This window comes from Saccopteryx bilineata, chromosome 6, assembly GCF_036850765.1.
Source record: "Saccopteryx bilineata isolate mSacBil1 chromosome 6, mSacBil1_pri_phased_curated, whole genome shotgun sequence".
In the NCBI taxonomy this organism is placed as follows: Eukaryota; Metazoa; Chordata; class Mammalia; order Chiroptera; family Emballonuridae; genus Saccopteryx; species Saccopteryx bilineata.
The window spans coordinates 123,804,906-123,826,741 of NC_089495.1; the positions used below are offsets into that span (position 1 = coordinate 123,804,906).

A 21,836-nucleotide genomic window follows, 5' to 3' on the forward strand; every position below is an offset into this window, starting at 1 on the left:
CTGCTGTTCTCTAGTGCCTGATTCCACATACGTGACACTGTGGCCTTTAGAACACAAGGACTGGTCTGCCTGGACCTAGCTGTGCTTACACTTGACATTATCTAGGCCTGGACAACTTCCTAGGAGATCAACTTTGTCAAACTGTAAGTACAGGGAGGTCCTTTGGACAAGTGTATGTTCTTATAATCAAATTGGGAAGAACAAAACAACCTTAAAGTGATCTATTCTTAGGAAAACTACTTACATTTTCATATTTTAAAAAGTTGAAAACAAGTACAAATCAGACAGAGTGGGTGGGTGGAAAGAGTTGTGTGCACAGATTTCATGTCATGCTTGCCCTTAGCTTTAGGATGCTCTTAAATGAGCTGCTTACACTGCACCTTTACTTCAATACAGCCACTGGAAAAGGCAGTTTAATGACAGTGAGGAGACACCTAATTTTGTCCAGTTGATGGCAGTTACAACAGACACTTTGAGGGAAGGAGAGGGTCCTGAAAGGTCTCCAGCAAGGAGTTTGGTAAACAGAAATGGACCACCTGTGGACATGGTTTTTAGTCCAGTGCTGGTGTGTGATGGGTGACAAGGCACTGCTATTTGTGTGAGCATCTCTGGAGCAGGGCTCTAGAGTAGGGTGGTAATTGGAGTGTGGTGTGTGGAGAGTGCAGGAACTCAAGAGGCTCTGAGGTGGTTCTCATTTGCTGGGTGGAAACTGAGCCCTGAAAGTCTCTGAACCTGGAGGATTCCATTCAGATTGGCTTCTGTCAGCCCCTGTGGCTCTGGGCCCTGCGTAGCAGTGACACCCTGGTGATGGGCTACTACCACCTGCCTGGCAGAAGCCTTCCCTCTGTTTACTCTCCCTCACCTTATGCTTTTTAATGGCCCTAATGCAGTGGTTCTCAACCTTTCTAATGCCGTGACCCCGCAATACAGTTCCTCATGTTGCGGTGACCCCAAACCAAAAAATAATTTTGGTGGCTACTTCATAACTGTAATTTTGCTACAGTTATGATTCGGAATGTAAATACCTGATACGCATTATGTATTTTCCGATGGCTTTAGGCGACCCTGCCAGGGTCACGACCCACAGGTTGAGAACCGCTGCCCTAAAGAGATTGGTTTATTTTCCTCTTGACACTGTGAGCAAACAGTATGTTTTTTCTTGGTTTCAAATTGCAGTGTGGGATGTTAACTTATGGCTGGGTATATTGAGTTCTTGCCATTGACTCCAGGAAACTTCTAAGAATGGGTTCCAATCACCAGGCACATTTTTTAAAGGCATTTTTAATATTCTTGACCTGTAGCAATACTAGTATCTGGGGTGACATAGGACTGTCAGTCTGAAATGGGTTTTGTTTTAAGAGGACTCTTCTGGCCACAAATGGACTTGAGGGTGTGCCGGTGAGGCAGACAAAATGGCACAAATGGTATAAACAGAAGAGGCCATTTATCTGGAAATGGCATCAGAGCACCCAGCAGGATGCCATTTGTAGGGAACTAGCAGGGCTTCCTTGAAGCATGAGGCCCACGAGGAGTGCCGAGCATGCCGAGCACTTCAGACACTAGCTTCCAAGTCCCTGGCAGGTGACAGTGATCCTGGTGTCTACCCAGGACCACGCCCAAGTCCCTTCCTTACAGAGCCTCAGTGGGATCGTTACCCCCTTCTCTGAATGGCCATGTATTTAGGGAACCTGGCCCTGGCCCCAGCCCCAGGCATCTTAGCCAACTATAGTGGCCCCATCTCCTTGCTAGTGACTGGTTAAAGCATGGACACAGGATATATTCTGGCCAGCTGTGACCTGAAGTGAGGACCAGTGTCCTCATTCCTAGAAACACAAGCAAGAGAGAATGACCCTTTTCCTGCTTCTGGACATGACCCCTGAATTCCTACGGCCATCTTGAGGCCCAGGAGAGGTGGTCAAGGTGAGGAAGATGGAACTCAGAGTCACAGCCTGGGCCTGGCCATTCTGGGCCTGCAGCCACTCTGTCGGGGACTTCTTGGGAGGAAGACCAAGCTCTCCTCGCATGTAAGACAACTATGTTGGAGTTTGCTGTTCTTCGCAGTTGGGACATTATAGCTGACCCAAGTGTACACAAATTCCTTCAGTTTACTTTTCCCATTGCCATGAGCATTCTGACTCAGGTTCCGTGAGTCACTCTTGTTTGGTATAATTAATGAATGGAGGACTGGTTGCAGGAGAGGAGAGGGGAACACGGCAACAGGGCAATGCCAGCTCTGCAGTGCTGCCAGAAACCCTGCCCACTGTGGGCACTCAGGGCAAAGGGAGCAAACAATTCTTAAATCATAAAAATTTCCAAAAGTGTGGCAAAGTGCTCACTTTAGCAGCACATATCCCGGGGGGGGGGGGGGGGGGGGGGGGAAGCTTGGCAATAAAGATAAAAATAAAATTTTTTAAAGGAAAAGGAATGACATTTGGATATAACAGACAGAATAGACCCTCCTGCCATGCAGACTGTCAACAAAGAAGCAAAAGGAATTACAGCAGCAGATGGGGGTGGAGGCCAGAGAAAAAGTCTAGCAAGCATGAAATGACAGGAGGGTGACTGTCCTCATTGTTACCAATTCAAGGTGCATTAAATGCATGGCTGCTTTTAATTGTGTTCATTTAGTTTTATTCCAGCAAATAAAAAATATAAGAACTTTATGGGGTCTCCCTAACTCAGTTGGCTACAAAGTTTTCTGCCAATGGGGTGATCTAAAACCCAGCCTGAACAGTGTCTGTGGCACAGAGGGACCCTGTTACTCTCCTCATCATGCATGCACGGACTCACAGAAATGTGTTGCTTTCCTAAGCTGCCCCAGACACTGTTCCATGAGATTGTGCTGGCTTTTTATTGTATGCTGCCTGGTGAAGTTCTCTTTCCCTGCACATGTGCTTGTCTTTTCTAAAGGGCTTTCATCTCCCTAAAGGTAGGCACCATTACCTGTAGTTTATTTCTTCTTCCTATAGTGTCCAGTAATCTTCTAGATGCATTATAAGCACTCAAATAGGTCCTGGCCAGTTTGCTCAGTGGTAAGAGTGTTGGCCCAGCATGTGGATGTCCTAGGTTTGATTCCTGGTCAGGGCGTACAAGAGGAGCAAACCATCTGCTTCTCTACCCCTCTCTCTCCCCCTTCTCACTCTCTTTCTCTACCTCCCATAGCCATGGTTTGATTGGTTTGAGCACACTGGCCATCGGCGCTGAGGATGGCTTTGTGGAGACTCCGCCTCAGGTGCTAAAAATAGCTCGGTTGCAAGCATAGCCCCAGATAGGGATTGTTGGGTGGATCCCAGTTGGGGTGCATGTGAAAGTCTGTCTATCTTCCCTCCTTTCACTTGAAAAAAAAAAAGCGCACTCAAATAAGTCTTAATTATATGTAAAGTAAATCTCATGCTTAAATGAGAGAGAACCTCTTAGAGGGACTTAACTCTGATACAGTTGTTTTGTTCCAGGATGGAAGGTGAGACTGAATTAGCCATTTTGCTGAAAGAGTGCTCCCCTAATTGCTTGCTTCCATACAGTTTACACAAGCTTCCAGAAATCCTTCTAAGGCAAAACAAGAGTGTAGTGTTATTGGACTGGACATGCAGGCTGCAAATCCTGATCCTCATCTTCCCCCCAGTACCATGAATCCTTTCCACACCAGATGCTGAGGGCTGAGCCGTCAGGTCACCCCTCCCAGGCTGCCTCCTGCCCTGGGTCTGCAAGGCAAATTTAATCAGGATCAGAAGACAGTCTCAGAGGGTTACCTATGTAACAACCTTGAACCCCACCTGCAGGCAGAAGCCCAACAGGTCAGGGACTTCCCCCTCTGAAGACTACAGTCCCAACTCCTGCAACAGATTTGCGAGAACTGAGCAAATTTGTATATGATACACCTCTCCATCTATGAATATAAGATCGAAGGAAGCCCACAGAAGTCTGAAAGTAACAAGGGCTAGGGTCACAGGTCAGGGCAGAGTCACGGCACAGCAGTCTTGCTGAGTGGCGGTGGTGGCAGCCTACATGTCATACAGCCTGAGCTGCTCTTGCACGTCTCCATCAGACATCTCGCCAAATGTCTCCTTGTTGTCCTCCATGAGCTTGAAGATGGCTGCCAGCTGTTCTTTCTGAACTCTGTCGAGAAGAAAGGGTACAGAGGAAAAAGATGTTCCTCACCCAAGACGGAGAGAGAGAGGGAGACAAAGATGCTGTGAGCCTCCACCGGGGTCCAGACACTCCTCACTCGTATGTTACTGCATTAGGTTTCTCGAGTAAGAAAAAAACGAAATGCAGACAAAACCCACTCAAGTCAGAGGAGATAGTTTGGTTTAAAAAACTCAACTTGAGGGTTCCAAACACTGGGTTTCTAAGTCTTGGGTTTACCCTGGAAATTTGGGGACCCCCAAAGTTATTTCTCAAGTTTTGGGTACTTCAGTTTCCCCTTGAAGGTGCTTTCACTGTTGACTGCATGTCTCACAGTGGGGCAAGGAGGAAGAAGGTATGTTCCATGAAGGGGCTGGAGCTTCTGTGCAGAAACACGTTAGAAACAGCATTGGTTTAGAGAAATGAGCCTAAAGTGGAGGAAGAAAAAACATTTTGGGCTGTGGGCTGGGAAATAGGGGAGCATCCAGATGTGCTTGACCAAGGGGCAAGGGTAGGTATGGGGTTTACCTCCCCAGAGGAAGGGGTGCCTTTTTCTAATTTGCACAAAGACACCTTATGGCCAGTAGGGTCCCTGCCTCTCCAGGAAACAAGCGTGGCTGTAGAGAAGCTCTGTTTATGACATGCCAGGCGCAAGCTCCGTTATCTTTATGAGGCTCAGCCATGCCATCTGACCGGCTCAGGTGGAACATGAAAGGGTAGGGTGAAACTCTGCAGTAAAAACCAGGGAGTGGTGTGGCCGGGTGCCACAGGCTCGCATTGCTCCTTCTTCTACTTTCAGGCTCCTGCAGCTCCTCCCTCCACACACCACTGGCTTGGCACCAGTCACCTTCAGAGAACATCCCCTCCCTGCAGCCGGATCTGCTATAGTCAGTGCAGGTCGAGCAGAGCCGACTTTGGCACAGCCCTAGCCACCGTGGCCCTGCAGGGCCAGCTCCCCTATTGCTGCCTGGGGAGGGGTTGTCCCGCTGTTTTGTCTTGTCCAAACATATTTCTTCTGGAAGAACCCGTTTCTCCCATCCAGCTGTTGGTTTTCTGACTAGAGCAACATCTAGAAGCTGAATTACTGAAGTCCCAGCCTCTCTTTGTTACCCTGGGAAAGTTATTTCTACAGTGTCTTCCTGTCTGGAGGAGGAGGAGCCTGTGATAAGTACTCTACCCTCCTGTCTGAAGAAAGGACAATACTGGGAGTGAAAGGGGTGTGTATTGAGCTCCTTGGATGGCCTCACAGTCCAGGTGCCCGTGTGGGCCTCCCCTGCTGGGAATGCTAATTATCTCCTGTGTTTTTGATGGCTAGGCCACTTGCATATTTTTAACAGGGTCGACATGGGACTTCATTCTCTGCTGGAGAGTACCAGGCATCAAAATGAGAGAAAGCTCAAATTTTAAAGGGTTCAAAGGAGATTGCTTTTTTTAAAAAACAAAGCAAAACTGAAAAAACACACAGTAATCAAGACTGTCTACTCAGAGTTTATTGGACTGAACAAAGTCTAAAAATGCAGACCCAAGCCATCAGGAGGACATGAGGCTCAGCACCCATGATCAGCAAGTTTCCAGACAAATTTTGATAACTAACTTGGAGGGAGTCACCTGCTTATTGTGTCAGTGAGATCCCAGTCTGGACAAGGTCATTGCTATTGCTCTGTGGGAACAGGTGTGCTCAGAAGAGTACAACTGTTTATCACGTGGTTCTGTGTGGCTGTTGCTCTGCTGCCTGTTCTGCCCGAGGGCCCTGAACCCACAGGACTAGGCCTGGAGGAGGCCACCAAGACTGTAATAAACCCTTAGAGGCTGACATTGGACAATTCCCGGCCTTCCATTAAATAGAAAAAAAAATTTCTTTCTATAAACTTAGTGTTTTAAAAAGAAAAGGTTTTAACCAACATATCTAAAAATGGTAGACAAATTTAGCATAGTAAAAATATTGTCAAATATAAAATTCCAAGAAATGAATCTGGGACTGATCTGATTATCTGGTGAAGTTCTAATTCATCTCTGAAACTTTCTAGGAAAAGGCATAATTGAGAAATCTATTTTAAGAGAACACTAGTATTATTGCTTCAGCCAAAGCCAAGGTGGGGGTTCAGCTGAGCTGGTGAGAACATCAGTGAAAAGCCCTCTGGACAACAAGAGGGCTGATTTAAGCATTCTTGAAAGGGGGGATAAGGGGAATAGTACATCAGTAGCTGCCCTGGTTCTTTGCTGCTGGGTCATCAATATAGTGCCTCTCAACCCCCAATAGCTGAGCCAGACAGGAGCAATAGAGAAGTTGCCCCAAGGCAGAGAGAGGGCAGTGAGCCATCCCTGACCCAGCTGGTGAGCACCCGTGAGCAGGAGCAGTTTGGCCCCTTAAAGTCTTTCATGGTTTGGCTTCAGTGAAGGAAAAAGCAGGAAGGCTGGAATAAAACTACACTGATTTTTAAATGATGAAGTAACTGACCCTTTGGCCATATCAAGTGTGAAGGGTGTGTCAAGGGCAGGGTCGAGTGAATAAAAAAAACAACAAAATTCAGGGAGTGAAAACAAACTCTTAAAACACTTCCGCTTTAAGCAATCCACCCAAACAAGAAGGAGGACCCCCACATCAGGAGAGCAAAGGCATCCCTGGGTGCCTCTCAGCCAAGGGAAGTCCTATCCGAGGGTCTGCATCTGGCATTGTGCAGGCAAAATGCACCTGGGAGCCTGCAAGGCTGCTCTCTGAGAGGGTTCATTTTATCTCTCAAGCTTTTAAGGTGCTAAAAGGGAAAGCCTTTAGGAGGGCACTAAGGGTAACTTCATTATTCCTCGGTTCTGTAAAGAGAAACAGGGAGAAAAGATCATTGACTTTACTCATTCCATTTTACAGGTACCTTGGAGAGGAGGGGGAATGGGATGAGGAAGGCGAATGTTTGGAATTGCAGAAGCCAGGCTAGATGCTGGCTTCTCAGACATGTGAGGGGCAGTTAGCCTCTCATCACCTGCAGCAAGATAGCCTGTTCCACTAAACCGGTGGGACCCCACGTGGCACTCCACACAGGAGCCTAACAGACTACCTGAGTCTGCGAGTCACGTGGGCAGTTAGCCGGGTCAGAGCCTGCATTTAGGTAGCTAGGCAGGTCCAGTATGGACACTTTTGATCTTTGGACTGTGGCTGTGCCGGAACGGTCCTGTCAGTCTAGATTGTTTCCTATTCCTACTGGCTGGGTTTTGTCCCCACTGGGGACACTGGCAGGTTAAGACTTGTGCTACTCCAGATGCGGCCAACAGTGTGCCTCCTTTTTCTGAATGACACAGAGAAACGCACGCTGAGGGAAAGCAGGGATCCAATTTTGTCCCTCTGGCACCCTCTTCTGGAGGTACAGTCAGCATGTTTCTAGAAATTCACTGGGATGGTCACAGATAGACCTGTCAGGCAGCAGAAACTGGGAGAAGATCCCACAGCGGGGGTTCTCTGCCTCTTCTCACCCTTGCCCATTATACCATACAAAACACCCTGCACTGGAATCTTGTCCATTCCAGCGAAGTCAGGACCATCTTGTGGCCCTTCAGAACGGAGCGGTGCTCGGGTCCCAGGCCCTCCTCTGTCAGAGCCAGACTGGGCTACAGCCTGGACCAGAAATGAGAAGACAGCCACGCCTACCAGCTTCACAAAATCTGAAGTGAGGATATCTTGCAGGGGGGCGGTGCAGCCACCAATCTGTAAGCCCACTGACCCAAATGGATGGGACACCTCCAGAGAAGTTGCGGTGGGAACCCAGGGGACTGCTGGACTTGGCAGTGGCAGTTCCATGGATGCCCATGAGCCCCGTTCCCAGAGGAGAGCTGGGGGGGGGCAAAGAGTGACAAAGTGGGCCTCTCCGAAGCTCTGCTGCCTCCAGATTCACAGGCCTTGCCACTCACTGCCCCTCCAGCAGAGCAACTGGGTCTGGGAGCAAGTCTGTGCCCAGTTAAACACAGGCAGGACCCAAAGTGGGTTCTCTCTCAGTCCTACGTCTTAAGGACCATTCCCTGAAAACTTGTAAACAGGTTTCTGGGGCATGCAGGACTCTAGATACTGTATGATGGCTGAGTTAATAAATTAAAGTTAGGGACTTGCAGTATTTACTTGTTCACTAGCTTGCATCTTGACTGGGACCCTGAGTGCAGTGATGAAATTAGAAACAGGCAGAGTTTGGTCGTCAGAATTTGACTGGCAAGGAAGAGCATGCACTTTTCACTGGCTTGTGGTTTTAGTGGTTTAACAATACTGTGCATGTTATCTTTCATACTGATGGCTTCCAGGGCAGTTGTCTGGGCTCAGCCTGGACCAGAGCTGTCTCACACCGGTCTGCTGTTCCACCCTCGAGCACTATCGTGCTGTAGATGAGAAGACAAAGCCAAGCTGCCTGCTTCCGCAACCCAAGCATCACCATGCCAGGAAGAGAAGCAGTCGTAAGAGGGGTGGGCGTCAAGGGGCCCCATGCAAGGCCACACGGGCTAACCACATGCAGGGGCCAGAGGAGCAAGAAGACATCACAGGCAGATATGCTGGACAGTCACAGGGTGCATGCTGGGTGGGGCAGCGATGACAGTGAATAGGGACTCCAGCCCCTCCCTGTGCAGAACCATGTTCAAGAGCCATGAAGTCCACCTGTCCTTCCTTCTCAACTCAGGATGCACCAGTGATAACCACAGCCTGTGAGTGAGGAGGTGAGAGCTCCCTCACCCCAGCAGCAGCACTTGGTGCAGTCCCCACCCCCGGAATAGTGGTGTGTGAAATTGGTCTCGAGACTCCCAAAGACCCCAGAGGTGGAGCTCTTCTTGGGCAGTGCAGAGTCTACTGTCTGAAAACAGGAGAAGGGACTCCCCTCCCTATTCTCGAGTCCCAGCTCTGCACCCATTGACAGTGCAGCCTGACCCCCACCTGAGGCCTGGTGTCCAGTCCACTAACTGACCTTTTCTACACCAGTGGTCCTTCACAGTGACAGTGCACATAGACTAAGGACAGGGTCCTGGACACAGCCTCTGTCCACAGGGACCTTCAAGGGAACAAAAGTGTGTGAGGTCCTCTTTATCCTTAGTCCAGGGGCTGCAGACTTCCTGTCAAGAGCTGGTCGGAGGCTTCGCAAGCCACGCAGTCTCTACTGCAGCCAGTCAGCTCTGGCCACTGTAGTGCAAAAGCCACCACAGATCATGGGAGGAGCCTGGCTTGTCACTGGACTTACAAGAAAAGGTCCATGGTAAGCCAGCTATCACTCTGATCATAAAAACCTGCCTGTCCCTCAATCTGGGAGCACGAGGTTTCTGCCTTGCCCTGTTCTGTAAGTTGCTTCACCTTCTCAGGGTCCGACTAAAGCTGCCAGGGTGACATCATGCACCTTCTGCAGCCCCCTGAGGTCCCCACAAGAGGGTGCTAACCCTCCATTGGCTGGCCCATTAGACCCACCAGGGACTTGCCTCCTAGAACCTGGGGGCCCTGGGAAAGGGGACTGTTCACCCAATGATCCCTGTACCTGAGGAGAATGAGACCTGGTACACAAAAATGTGTTCTTTGCTTATGAAGTTGGCAGAGGTGGGGAGGTTTAGACCACGCCAGTCGTGTTGGGGATACATTAAAAGACAGGATGAGGGAAGCACCACTAGTCAAAGAAGTCAATCTCCTTACCAGAAGGATTTGCAAGAATATTTGTGGCTCAGGACCTAAGGAACTTGCTACAGGGCAGTGAGGTCAGAGGTCAGCTCAATCCTGAAATATAAAGGCAGCAAACTGGGTCACCCTAGTGAGAGCCACATCACAGGGAGGGGTGGGTGTTCCCCAGGTCACCTTCCCCTGTGCAGGGTCTCTCTCTGCTGGGATGACATTGCCAGCCCTCTGGCCCCAAGTGAAAAGCCCACGCACCAGGTTTGGAACTGGTGACAGCTCCAGAAGGGGAAATAGTGATTCTCACGAATAGAGTGGCTTCCGACTTTTGATGGCTACTGGGTGGCTAGTGAGGATCGGCAGAGGATGGCTGAACCCTGTACTGAAGAATAATATGCCCTCTGTATCTCTCTGGGTGGTGGGACGTGGGGGTGATTGCCCAAGCTCCTCAGGTGGTTGGACAGAAAATGCATGGCAGCCATTTAGACTCTTGCCGAACTGAAGGACACCAGGCCATAGACCACCCATGCGTATGAGGACAGTTGGGCTCAGGATTAGATCGGGTCTTTGTCATGATCTTCCAGTGCCGTCCAGCTGCTTCCAGAGCTCCTTAGCCTCTGGCAGAATGGGGTGGACAGGAAGTGCAGGGGATGCCTATGGTGTACAGGGGATGCCAGCTGGGGTGGGGAACAGCCCAATTCTAAAATGAGAAGCTGTGCAGCTGCAGTGGCCTCCGAGTTCCATGGAGCAGAACAGATAAGAAATGATGGCCGCGGGTGCTGGGCTGGGAAGGGCGCAGCAGCTGCGGAACGGATGAGCACTAAGAACCGCGCTCTGCTCTAGTGATAGATTGGTTTTGTCGTGAGCTCTGTGTGTATGTGAAATCGGCTCCAGGCCTTTCCTAGTGTCTCACTTGTTTTCTTTTTCCCTTTCTGTGGGGTGGCATGCAAGGAATGTGCTGGCACCCTCCCCCAAGTGTTTCAAGGGGACTGTCTTCAGGGTTAATCAAGCCTGGATGAGTGCTGCCAGGACAGGAAAGAACCTCTAAAAGTGGACATGGTCAGGGTGGGTACAGCTTGTTGGGGGTGGGCCTGCTCCTGAGCCAAGGGCACAGGGGGAGACAGTAAAAGGGTCCTTTGCAGATCCCAGCAGAAAGCTGAGCCTGCGAGGCAGTGAGGCGCCTACCTCTGCTCCTCCTCCAGCTCCTCTTTGGTCATCATCTTCCTGTACTGGTTTCCCCGCAGCTTCCCGGGGCTGTACTTGAAGGAGAAGGCCTCCCCTGCAGAGAGGAGACCGTGTAAGACCAGCAGAGGTCTGGGCACTGGGCCCCTCAGCTCTGTTACTTTTTTTCTTTTTTAATGTTTATTTTATTGATTTTAGAGAGAGGAAGGGAGAGAGCAGGAGACAGGAATATCTGCTCCTATATGTACCCTGATGCCCTGACCAAGGATCGGCCAGGATTCTCTTTGTTACTTTCTAATAACCCTCTCATCCAGAGAGGCTCCCCTTTGAAAGTGGGGGAAGCACAGCCAGTGGCAGCTCAGATGCTGCCTCGGCGCAGAGGGCTGGACTCGAACTCCTCACCTGCACTTGCCGGTGCTCTTCCCACGCCCTTTCCATGACATCCTACAGCAACTTGGGGGCTCTTTTAGAAACTGGAAATGGGGATACACAGACAAAAATGAGACAGCCAGAAACTAGTACCTTCTCCTTCCACCATGGTTCCCTCCAAGGGCCAGGCTGAGCCGTCCATAGAGCTGGCTGCAGGCCTTTCTCCCCTTATCTGAAGCCAGTGCTAATTACAGTCAGATGGAGGGAGCTTATCTCTGGAAAGCAGGCTGTGCTATGGCACTGGGTTCCCTGCCTCTCCTTGCGTCCCAGGTCCAGCACAGGGACCCCTGACCCTCCTGCCAAGGTCCTTCAGTCTCCTGGATGTGGGTCCATGCCCCAAAGTCCAGGGGTGTCGTGTCAGCCAGGCTTATTTTCTCCATGCCACAGCTGCCTTAGAAAAAACCAAAGGGCAGCTCTTGAGGCCTGAGAAGGGGACAGGAACCAGGGTGTTAGAGGAAAGCAGGGACATGTGACGTAGATCAAAGGCCAGCGCTGGGCACAAAGGCTCGAGGGAGGCAGCACAGGCAGCAGAGGGCTGCAGGGGCAGATGAGAGGAGGCCAGGTGTCCAGGTGAAGGTGTTGGGCAGATAAAATATATTATGATCACTTTGTTAAAGATGGCACTGCCCACGTGGAAGCCCATTGCCCAGGTGACTGCTTGGGATGAGCATGATTATGTTAATATGTGTTGGGGGAGGGCTTTCCTGCCTAAAGGTTTTAAAAGGAAGAGAGATCATATTGTTCTGGGAGAAGAGTGATTGTGTTCTAGGAGGAAGGCAGAGGAAGGCCACGTGAAGGTGAGGAGAAGCAGTCACGATGGTGGAGTGCTGAAGGAGAAGCCAGTTTGTGCAGAGTTTGTACAGAGAGAAGGAGATGGGGAATAGAGGTAAATAAGGCTAGCGAGCTAGAAACCTTTGATTCTAGGAAACTCGGATAAGTCAGTAGCTTTGTGAGCACTGAATGAGTGGGTTTTGGAGCCCAGTGTGTGTTTTTACTTGCCCGCCGGGTGCAAGCTAGGATTAAAGCTAATGGCCCACCAGTTGACTCCGTTGTTTCATTACTGTCTGTCCGAATCTAATGCAAACCTGCATGGGCCAGGAGGCTGTGATGGTGGCTGTGGCTACTGGTCTTACAGGAGGGAACCCTGTTGGGGTTCCAGCATACATGGCCTCTGGCCAGCCAGGGACAGGGGCAGAAGGGCTGGTCCTATCATTTCTATTACTGCATAAAGAGCTGAGCAAGGGAAAGGCAGAGAGCAGCAAATCACCCTTCCACACAGATATATTCTTTTTCAGTTCTGTCCTAGAGGGTTCACCTCTCTCACTCCAGTGTCAGGAATCTCAGACACCTCCACAGCCTGCCCACAGACCACCCTGACCTCCAGCTGCTCTCTGTCCCATGATTAGACAGGCTGATGCGGGCCCACAGGGAAGAAGAGGTCTCCGCCCTTGCCCTGCATGTTCTAGTTCTTTCTTAGCCAAACCAGGAAGGTTCCGGATGCAAATTTGGAACCCAGACAGGATGTGGTGAGGCTGGTTTGCCTCTCACCAACACCTCACTTAAGGGAAAGCCAGCTCTGGTGCACACATGTTCCAGTGGCTCCTTCACCGCTCCCCCCACCGCCCAGGGGCTGACACAGCTGCAAAGGGTTAACTTGCTCTGACTCATTCAACAGACATTTAGTGAGCAATATTCTAGGTGTTGGGCTGTGGCAGTGAATACAACATAGCAAACAATGATAATTAAAATACTGAGTTTACAGTTGATCCCAAGTGCTCAGCAAAAAAGGGCCGCAATGAGGAGGGGAGGGAATGGGCCTGCTTGGAAATTTAACTGGGGGGTGGGAGATAGGGAGGGCTTTATTCAGCCAGCAAAGCAAGGAAGCCAGTGAGACCAGGTGTCCAAAGCCAGGGATAGGAGGACACAGCCTGAGAGTGACGGGCCATGGGAAGGCCTGGTTCATCCTTGCAGAAGCCCTGGGGCTCCCACCAAGACAGGGTGAATCTCTCCCTCCCTCCTCACTGGAGACCCCCACTCCCATAGCTGGCTATTCCCTCCAAGCTGAACTCTGCAAGGTCTGAAAGCACCGTTCCTCCTGAGCCCCCAGGATCAGGAGCTTCTCGCAGTAAAGGGTGTTGGATAGCTGGTATCTGGGAGTCTGGGAACTCTGCTGAGGAATTTGGGGCCCTGTTTGAGGGGCCTGGGTCTTTGGTTGACAGGAAAGCCCGGAAAAGCCTGCCACTGGGGCAAAACCGCACTGAGCTGAGACTGGGAGCAAGCTGGCCACTAGCGCTCACTTCTGGACCTCAAAAAGAGGCAACAGAGAAACCCATTAACTTCAACATCAAGGTTACTGTGTTGCTGTTTTAGAGAAATAAAACAAAAAATGCTGCCAGCTGGGCACTACTTAAGGTTTCAATTTATGAGGCAGGTCTAATTAGTTTTCTGAGCCAGAGAGACTTGAAAAGGCTTTCACGTAATCATAAGCATGTGCCAAATGATACTCAGCGCTTCCAATTTCCCTAGACCAGGAGGGTTCTGAGTGACAATCTGGGGAGGAGGGACTTCCTCTTGTAGTCTTCTGTGAATCTTCTGAGTGCTTAAGGGACACAAATCAATTAGCATGAGGGCTGAGCTGCTCACACAGAGGGTCTGGGAGCCCACTCATGTTTTCTTCTGTCAGCTGGGGCCATAAATCTCTCCTCCCTCTTCTCGTCTGGGCTGGCAGGAGGCAACTGGGGGGTAGGGGTGTCGGGGCAGCAGTCAGATAAGGAGGGAGGGCCCAGTGACAAGGCACAAGGCTGGGTACAGAATTCAGAAGAGTGGTCCCCAGCAGTCTTAGCATTTGCTTTCTATGTCCCCAAGTCACTAACAGCACCCAACTTGGCAGGGACAGACACTGGGGCCACAGTTCCTGCAGACAATCTGGGAGAACCAACAGCTCAGAGGAAGGGCCCCTAGAAGGGGCAGATGTCCACCCCATGAGCACCTCCCTGTAGCCCCTGCCCTTCCACTTCCTCTGAGGCTGTGTTTACCAAAGCAGACAGCCCAGCCCTGCAGGAGGCCCCCATGCCAGCCTGCCTTGTCCCATGCCCACACCAGCCTTGGTTACTGCATTCCTGCATCCCTTTCTTTCCACTGCTCCTGCCAGCAGTTGCCTTAAAGTCACAGCAATAGCCTTGCTTTTAAAAATTATGAAATACTTCAAACATACACAGAAGTACCACTGTAAGTCCTCTGTGTACTTGTATGAATTTAACAAATGTGGACATTTTGCTATTTTTGCTTCAGCTATTTAGCACTCAAGCTGGCAACCTCGGGTTCTCGAACCCGGGTCCTCTGCATTCCAGTCCATCGCTCTATCCACTGCGCCACCGCCCAGTCAGGCACTTCAGCTATTTTTTCATTCTTTTTTTTTTTTCAGGGACAGAGAGAGAGTCAGAGAGAGGGATAGACAGGGACAGATAGACAAGAACGGAGAGAGATGAGAAGCATCAATCATCAGTTTTTTGTTGCGACACCTTAGTTGTTCATTGATTGCTTTCTCATATGTGCCTTGACCGTGGGCCTTCAGCAGACTGAGTAACCCCTTGCTTGAGCCAGTGACCTTGGGTCTAAGCTGGTGAGCTTTTTGCTCAAGCCAGATGAGCCCGTGCTCAAGCAGGCGACCTCAGGGTCTCAAACCTGGGTCCTCCGCATCCCAGTCCGACGCTCTATCCACTACGCCACCTCCTGGTCAGGCACTTCAGCTATTTTTTAAAGAGAAATAAAATGTGACAGATCCTGCAGAAGCCTCACACCATGTTTGGTTCTATCTCTGTCCAGGGCATTTCCACCAAGTCAAGTTTGAATTGGTCAGTTTCCTCAATGTTCCTGGTCACTCCCCTTCTCTTCTCCTGGCCACCTGGAATCTGATGGCCAGGGAGGTCTGGCTGGTTAGCTAGAGCTGCTCAGGAGTCAGACATTTCCTTTCCTGGGCCTTTATTCTGCAGAAAGCACGGGCAGCAGCCTTGTGAGTGGCTTTAGTTTCCATAAAATAGATCAGAGATATTTGGAGAGAACATGAAATACATACAGCACTGACAAGAGGGGAATTAAGAGGCACCTCAGGAAATGAAAGGTCACTGTGCTCGGTTTACTCATGAGATAGCCACCTGTATGTGGAGACTACTTACATTTTATAGATGAAAAGGCGGTAGACAGGGCACAGGAGGTAGACAGGGAAGTGGGTGCAGAAAGGTGGGGTTGGAGGGAGGGGTGTGCAGGACTCAGCCCCTCTCCCTTATCCTCTCCCCCTCTATCCACTCCCCTCACATTGCCACTCAGATCCTCAGCTGGGGATCCCAAGGGCCCACAGTACAGTCTAGCATTCATGGCCAGACAGAGTTGGTCTGGAGGTGGGAGGGGGGCAGAGGTGTGTGCCTGGAGACAAGGTCCCCCTCACCGTCGTCTTCCTCAGGCTCTGCTGGGGGTGGGTCCTCCTCACCGTCCTGCTCCTGCTCCTCTCCCTGTAAGACAAGGAGAGGAGTCTGTCCCAAGAGCGCATGACGATTCGCTGTATAATACTACACTCAGGATCTGACCCTCAGTTAAAGCAACCTGACCCCTGAGCCCACTTGCAGGAGAGATGTCCCACAGCAGCGTGTGGACCAGAGCGAGTGACCACCTTGGTGAGGTGGGGCACAGTGGACAGCATGTTGGGAGAGAGGAAGGGGCCACCAGGGGTGAGCCTGACCATGCACAGCACTAGTACTGTCTTTTGAGTGTGTCTGGGAAGACCAAATAGGGGCCACTGTCCACAGCGGGTGGAAACTGCATGACATCAGTGCAAACACCATTTGACCAAGATGCTGGGGGACACGCCGGGAGGAGAAATGGTGTTTTTGACCTTGCGCCTCAGTCCCTTTTCCAGGTGGGTGCTGGTCAAAGCATTTGAACGCCATTTGGATAAGTGGCTTGGGGACTCCCACATCCTTACTCCAGTGAGCAGGAAGGAAGGCACATGGGGAAAGCTGGTAGCTCAGGTGAGGCTGGTCCCGGTACCACAGAGAGGCCGCGTTCATGGTCACAGGCTCCCTGTCTCTGCTTCCTCTAACGTTGTTTCTATCCCTAACCAATTCAGTGTCCATTTCCCCAAAACTGGAGCTTTGTCTCCTTGAGCCCGGCTCTCTCCCACACACAGACACAATCAGCAGATGGCTGGAAACGACGTCCTGGGTGGCCTTAGTGGAAGGAAGCAGTGACTTCAACTTGCAGGAATGTTAGAGGATGATAGGGAAGTGTTTATCACTCCAGCTATGAGGGATTGAAGGGTGTGATGGAGGGACCCATGCCCCAAGGAACTGTGGTTGGAAGATCAGTGGGAAAAGATGTAAACACCTACAGGTTAAAGACAGGGAAGATGAGCTGCCCCACAGTGGAGAAGACAGCACAGTGGATAAATCCAGAGCCAAGACTTTAGGAATTCAATTCTGGGGGTGCAGCCAGAGTCTGCAGCCTCAGCAGAAGCCCTGAGTGTCAGGCAGGCACCAAACTAAACAGAGCGAGCTGAGCTGGGAGGCAGAGTTTGCACAAGCCCAATAGCTAAGGACTATCTCTCCTGGACCACACAAAATGCAGCGAGGGGAGCAGGGGGCACATAGGGGCCAGCCCTTCTCCACTTAGCCTCAGCAACATCCCAGTGTGGGCGATGCTGCCCTGAGTGCTGGTTAGTACCTGGGGCTTCCGTATCCAGGTGCTGTCTGAATTTGCCCACAAAACATCTGTGTGCTGTGGGGGTGCTGCAAAAGAGACACGCCTTTGACTCAGCAAACCCACGTTAGGGATGCTCTGGACTAGAAGACCCCCTACCTGGGTGTTTATACAACAACTTTGATTATGTGATGCAGAAAACAAAACCAGAAACTAAATGTTTATCTGTAGGGTTAACTATTGTAGTTAAGTATATTTGGTTAAAACATTCACCAAAATATTAACAAGTGAAATATCATGCACGTAGACCACGCAACATTGAGTATTGAAAAGGAGGCCCCTGGCACAGTGACGTGGAACTGCATCAAGATAAGTCACCCTGAGGAGAATGCAGGAAGCAGCCCAGGGAGAGGGTGCAGCCTTCCTGGTGTAAAACATGGAAACAGGAGCGCACTTATGCTCATAAATGCAGAGAAAAATCATATTGAAATCATTTTTTTATTGTGAGATTTAATGAAGGTTAGAAAACACTGTAAATTGGCTGCAAATTGTTTTCTCTTTGCACAAAAATCCCCTTCTTTCAGAAGATGCCCCTTGAAGCCTGTGGTCCCATGGGAACTGCCAGAGAAGCAGCTGGACCCCTTCCCCTCCACACACCAGCAGGTGGATGTGACCCAGAAGCCTACCTCCCCCTAGGGGACAAGGAGCCTGAGCAGAGACCCCAGAGGCCATTCTACCCCTGCTGTCCCCGCATGTGAAGTACTTAACTCCCACGTTTCTGCCCCTAATAGCCAGAGTCCTGACCACTGTCACCGTCCATTCACATGGCATTTTGCAAGCCCAGAACATCTCAGATTCTTTGGATTGGGCGTGGGCTGGGATGGTGTTTCCTGGGTCAAGTACTGCAAAGAGCTGGTTTTCAAACTGTGCTCCAGGAAGGCACACCAGGGCCTCATATTTATCTGGGTTATTTAGTGGACTTTTAGATAATATAATAATGGAAAGGATGCCATTATTTTTTTAAAAGTAAAATATCACTGTTTATTGCATTTTGGCCTTATTTTATACACAACAGAAAAACAAAAGTGCTGATATTGACAGAGCAGCAGAAAGGTGGGTTTCAGAAACTGTGGTTGAGACAAAGATGGAAACCCTTCTAGAAGCAGTGGCTCTTTAGCCTCAGGACAGTGCTCCTTGCTTCAAGATGGTGAACTTGGGTGTGAAAGGAAAGAAATAAAGGAAAGCATGTACAGAATGATGGAATTGTGCTGCCGAAACCTGTCTGGAAGAGCAATCTTTAGGTATTTCACGTTCTCATGATCTAACCACACATTCCATCTTCAGTTGTCTTTGCACACAGTTTTTCAGGTGCATTTTCAGGAACACACGGTGCATCTAAGTGGCACAGGGGGCTCCTAGGAAAGGGAGCTCAGCTGAGCCTGAGGGATGCAGAGAAGATCCTGGAGGGGGTGAGGATTCTGAGTGGGGTCTGAGAAGAGGTTGCTAGGCATGAACACCATGGCTTTTCCACTGACTCGTTGGGAGTCTTGTGAGACTGCAGGGAGGGGAATGGTCAGGAATCTAGGGCCTGGACCATGGAAATCTTCTACAGGACAAGGCAACAAGGAACCACTGGAAGCTTTTAAATGGAGAGAAACAGGGTGGGAGCTGCATTCTGGAGTCATATGTGGGAATGCATTGGCAAGGGGCAAGGCAGGAGGAGGCAAGAAGAACACTTGAGAAGAAGGTTCAGAGTTCAGGTGAGAGATTTAAGGGCCTAAACTGAGAGGCCAAAGGAATCTGGACCTCAACTAGGTGTTTGTCAAATGAGTCAGAGGGGGACTGGCTGCAGTTGCCCAAAGGCAGTCCCTCGGGGTCTCGAGCTCTGAGTCCCACTCTCAGGCTTCCTCTCCCTGATCTGAGGCAGCCACTCCACACAGCTTGGCCAAGACCATGGCTGCAGGCAGCATGAACCCAGCCACCGCTTTGAGGCCTGATTATGAACCTCACAAAAGGCCATCACTGCTGATTGTCCACTGAGGCCCTTGGTCCTGAGTGATGCAAGGTACCCATGTGTTGTGGGCTGAATTGCGTCCCTTCCCAAACTCATATGCTGGGTCCCTAGCTCTAGTACTTCAAGCTGTGACTGCATTTTTTGAAAATAATTTTTATAAGAGTTTGTTTGAGCCCAAACTGATGACAGTTGCCTGAAAGCCAGATCTAAAATGCTCCCAGACTGTGACTGTATTTGGAGAGTGGGTCTGTAAAGAAGTAGTTAGAGTTCTTAGGGTCCAGTCTAACTGGTGTCCTTGTGAGAAGAGGAAATTGGGACACTAGGGTTGTGCTCACACAGAGGAGTGACCGTGCAAGGACACATGGAGAAGACAGCCACCTGCAAGCCAAGGAGAGGGGCCTCAGGAGATGCCACCTCCTCCAACACCACAATCTCACTGCTCTGGGGAGAATCATTTCCATTGTATGAGCCGCCCAGTCTGTGGTACTTAGTTATGGTGGCCTGAGCCGACTGATGCACCCTGCTCTAATGAAAGTCAGTCAGTTTGGCCCTGGCCGGTTGGCTCAGCGGTAGAGCATCGGCCTGGCGTGCGAGGGACCCGGGTTCGATTCCCGGCCAGGGCACATAGGAGAAGCGCCCATTTGCTTCTCCACCCCCACCCCCTCCTTCCTCTCTGTTTCTCTCTTCCCCTCCCGCAGCCAAGGCTCCACTGGAGCAAAGATGGCCCGGGCGCTGGGGATGGCTCCTTGGCCTCTGCCCCAGGCGCTAGAGTGGCTCTGGTCGCAGCAGAGCGAGGCCCCGGAGGGGCAGAGCACTGCCCCCTGGTGGGCAGAGCGTTGCCCCTGGTGGGTGTGCCGGGTGGATCTCGGTCGGGCGTATGCGGGAGTCTGTCTGACGGTCTCTCCCCGTTTCCAGCTTCAGAAAAGTACAAAAAAAAAAAAAAGTCAGTTTAATGAAAATAGTGAGCTGGTGACACCCTCTGAGACAGGCAGCTGGCATCATCCTGGTTGGTCCCCAGAGCAGGCCCGGGCCAAGACCCAACCCCACTCACCCCACTAACCAGCCTTGGCATTCTATCACTGGATAGTGACTGCCTTGAACTTCACGTATTCAGCTTTTTTCTCCAGTGGAGGGAGCAGGTTGGGGGAAAGCACAGGGGGAAAGTACCTTCTGATGCTTCACCAATGTCAGCAGCCCAGTACCTGAGTCCCTTAGAGACCAAGAGGGAAGGGGTGGCAGAGGGGCCAGACAGGTGGCTGTAGGGCACAAAGGCACTAAGAGGGAGGCTTCTGGGAGCCACTGAGAGCTGGACATACACCCTGCAGGCAGCACACTGCCATTTATAGCTGCCCTGGCTGATCCAGGCCTTATCCATAGCACTGAGATGGAGCAGGGAGAGGAGGGATGGAGGGAGAGGGAGACAGAGACAGAAAGACACAGATATCTTTCCATCTGCCTGCCTGCTGAGGAGCTGGTTCTGCCCTTGGTTTCCTGCAAAAAGGATTGCTGGGACCTGTGACCAGTCACCCCCTGGTTACTCTGGGATGGATTGAGAAGACTGTACTCCACTAGACAGGTGGAGAGGGAGGCCTAATAACTCCCATGGGAATGCCCAGCCCTCCCTCCACTGTAGCAGGCAAGGACAGAGAAAACAGGAATTTCTCAAGGGGCCTGTACACACTGCCTGGCAGTCTGGGAAAAGTCCATCTCTAGACCCCTCCATCTCTAGAGGGTTCCCCGATGGGCACCGAGAACAGCAAGAGGTAGGGGCTGTCTCCTAGCTCCCATGGTAGGCTGACTGACCTGACAGTGCCCCTCCGCCCAGAAGGATTCCATTAGGAAATCGGGCTGTTCATCTTATGCATTCAGAGGGAGGAGTCAGCTTGGGGCGAGCACAGAAGCAGAGCTGGTGCCAGCAGGGTGCAGGCAGGAAAGCAGGCCAGTAGAGGTCACAGCCACCTCTCTGCACATAGACCATCAAATCAGCTCAGCCACTGCAGGCTGCAAATGGCACTCCAGGCCAGCTCTCTAAATCCCTATCTGCAACAGGAAGGCACATCCCTGGTGACAAAGAACTTATTGCATCTTCTTGTCCTGAACTGGCCCCCTCTCAACTTGTCGGTATTTCTCTGTGCTCACGGCACCCTTGATACTTCATCGTGGCCCAGGAAGGTGATTCAAGCCTGACGTTTCCTTCCCATTCCAACTTAACTCTACCCTGCCTATGAAAGGTCTGCAGGATTCACCCTCTCATTCACGCCCCTGCCACCGTCACTCAGTGCCTCCAGTTGGCACCAGGTCCCTGACTCCACTCTCCAGTTCACCTAAGCAGGGAACCCCTTCAATTGCCTACTTTCAGTTGCTTTTCCTGCTCGAAACCCCTCAATGACAGCTGCCATGGGCAAGTCAAAGAAACTCCAGCTTTCTGAGTCCTCTCACTTCCGCTCAGCGAGGCCAGTCTCTGCTGGTTACTGGGTGTGCCGATGTGGTGACAGGGTGAGCTGGAACTTGGGGTCATCCTTAGGACCAAGACCTCCTTTGGGCATAGCACCTGTCCTTCCCCACCCACGTCTGGGCCTCCCACTGGCCTCCATCTGGGGGGGGCCTCTGAGGTCACACGATCTGGCTTGGACCTTGGCTCGTTCTGAGCTCAAGCTTTTATCCTAACCTGTGTGGGCAGAGCCCAGGAGCTCCATGGGTGTACTTTAGGGCTGCTACAAGGAGGGGGGTCCAGAATCGGGGCCAAGACCCCCCTACCTAGAGCTTGCACACTGGACT

The 21,836-nt window shown here is 51.0% G+C and overlaps 1 protein-coding gene across 4 annotated transcripts in view; it reads right to left on the bottom strand.

The window, feature by feature from the left end:
* Window positions 1-1,003: 1,003 nt before the first annotated feature.
* Window positions 1,004-21,836, bottom strand: part of MXRA7 (matrix remodeling associated 7) — a 30,805-nt gene continuing 9,972 nt past the window's right edge. Inside the window, exons 2-5 of one of the 4 annotated variants that reach the window (XM_066234738.1) lie at window positions 15,798-15,861; window positions 10,928-11,021; window positions 9,767-9,847; window positions 3,987-4,116 (exon numbers count right to left, since the gene is read on the bottom strand). In XM_066234738.1, coding sequence (XP_066090835.1) covers window positions 9,814-9,847; window positions 10,928-11,021; window positions 15,798-15,861 — 192 coding nt within the window. In that variant the 3' untranslated portion in view covers window positions 3,987-4,116; window positions 9,767-9,813. Of the gene's footprint in view, window positions 4,117-5,593; window positions 6,934-9,766; window positions 9,848-10,927; window positions 11,022-15,797; window positions 15,862-21,836 lie in introns of those variants that run through there. The other 3 variants (XM_066234737.1, XM_066234735.1, XM_066234736.1) reach the window with 3 other exon arrangements.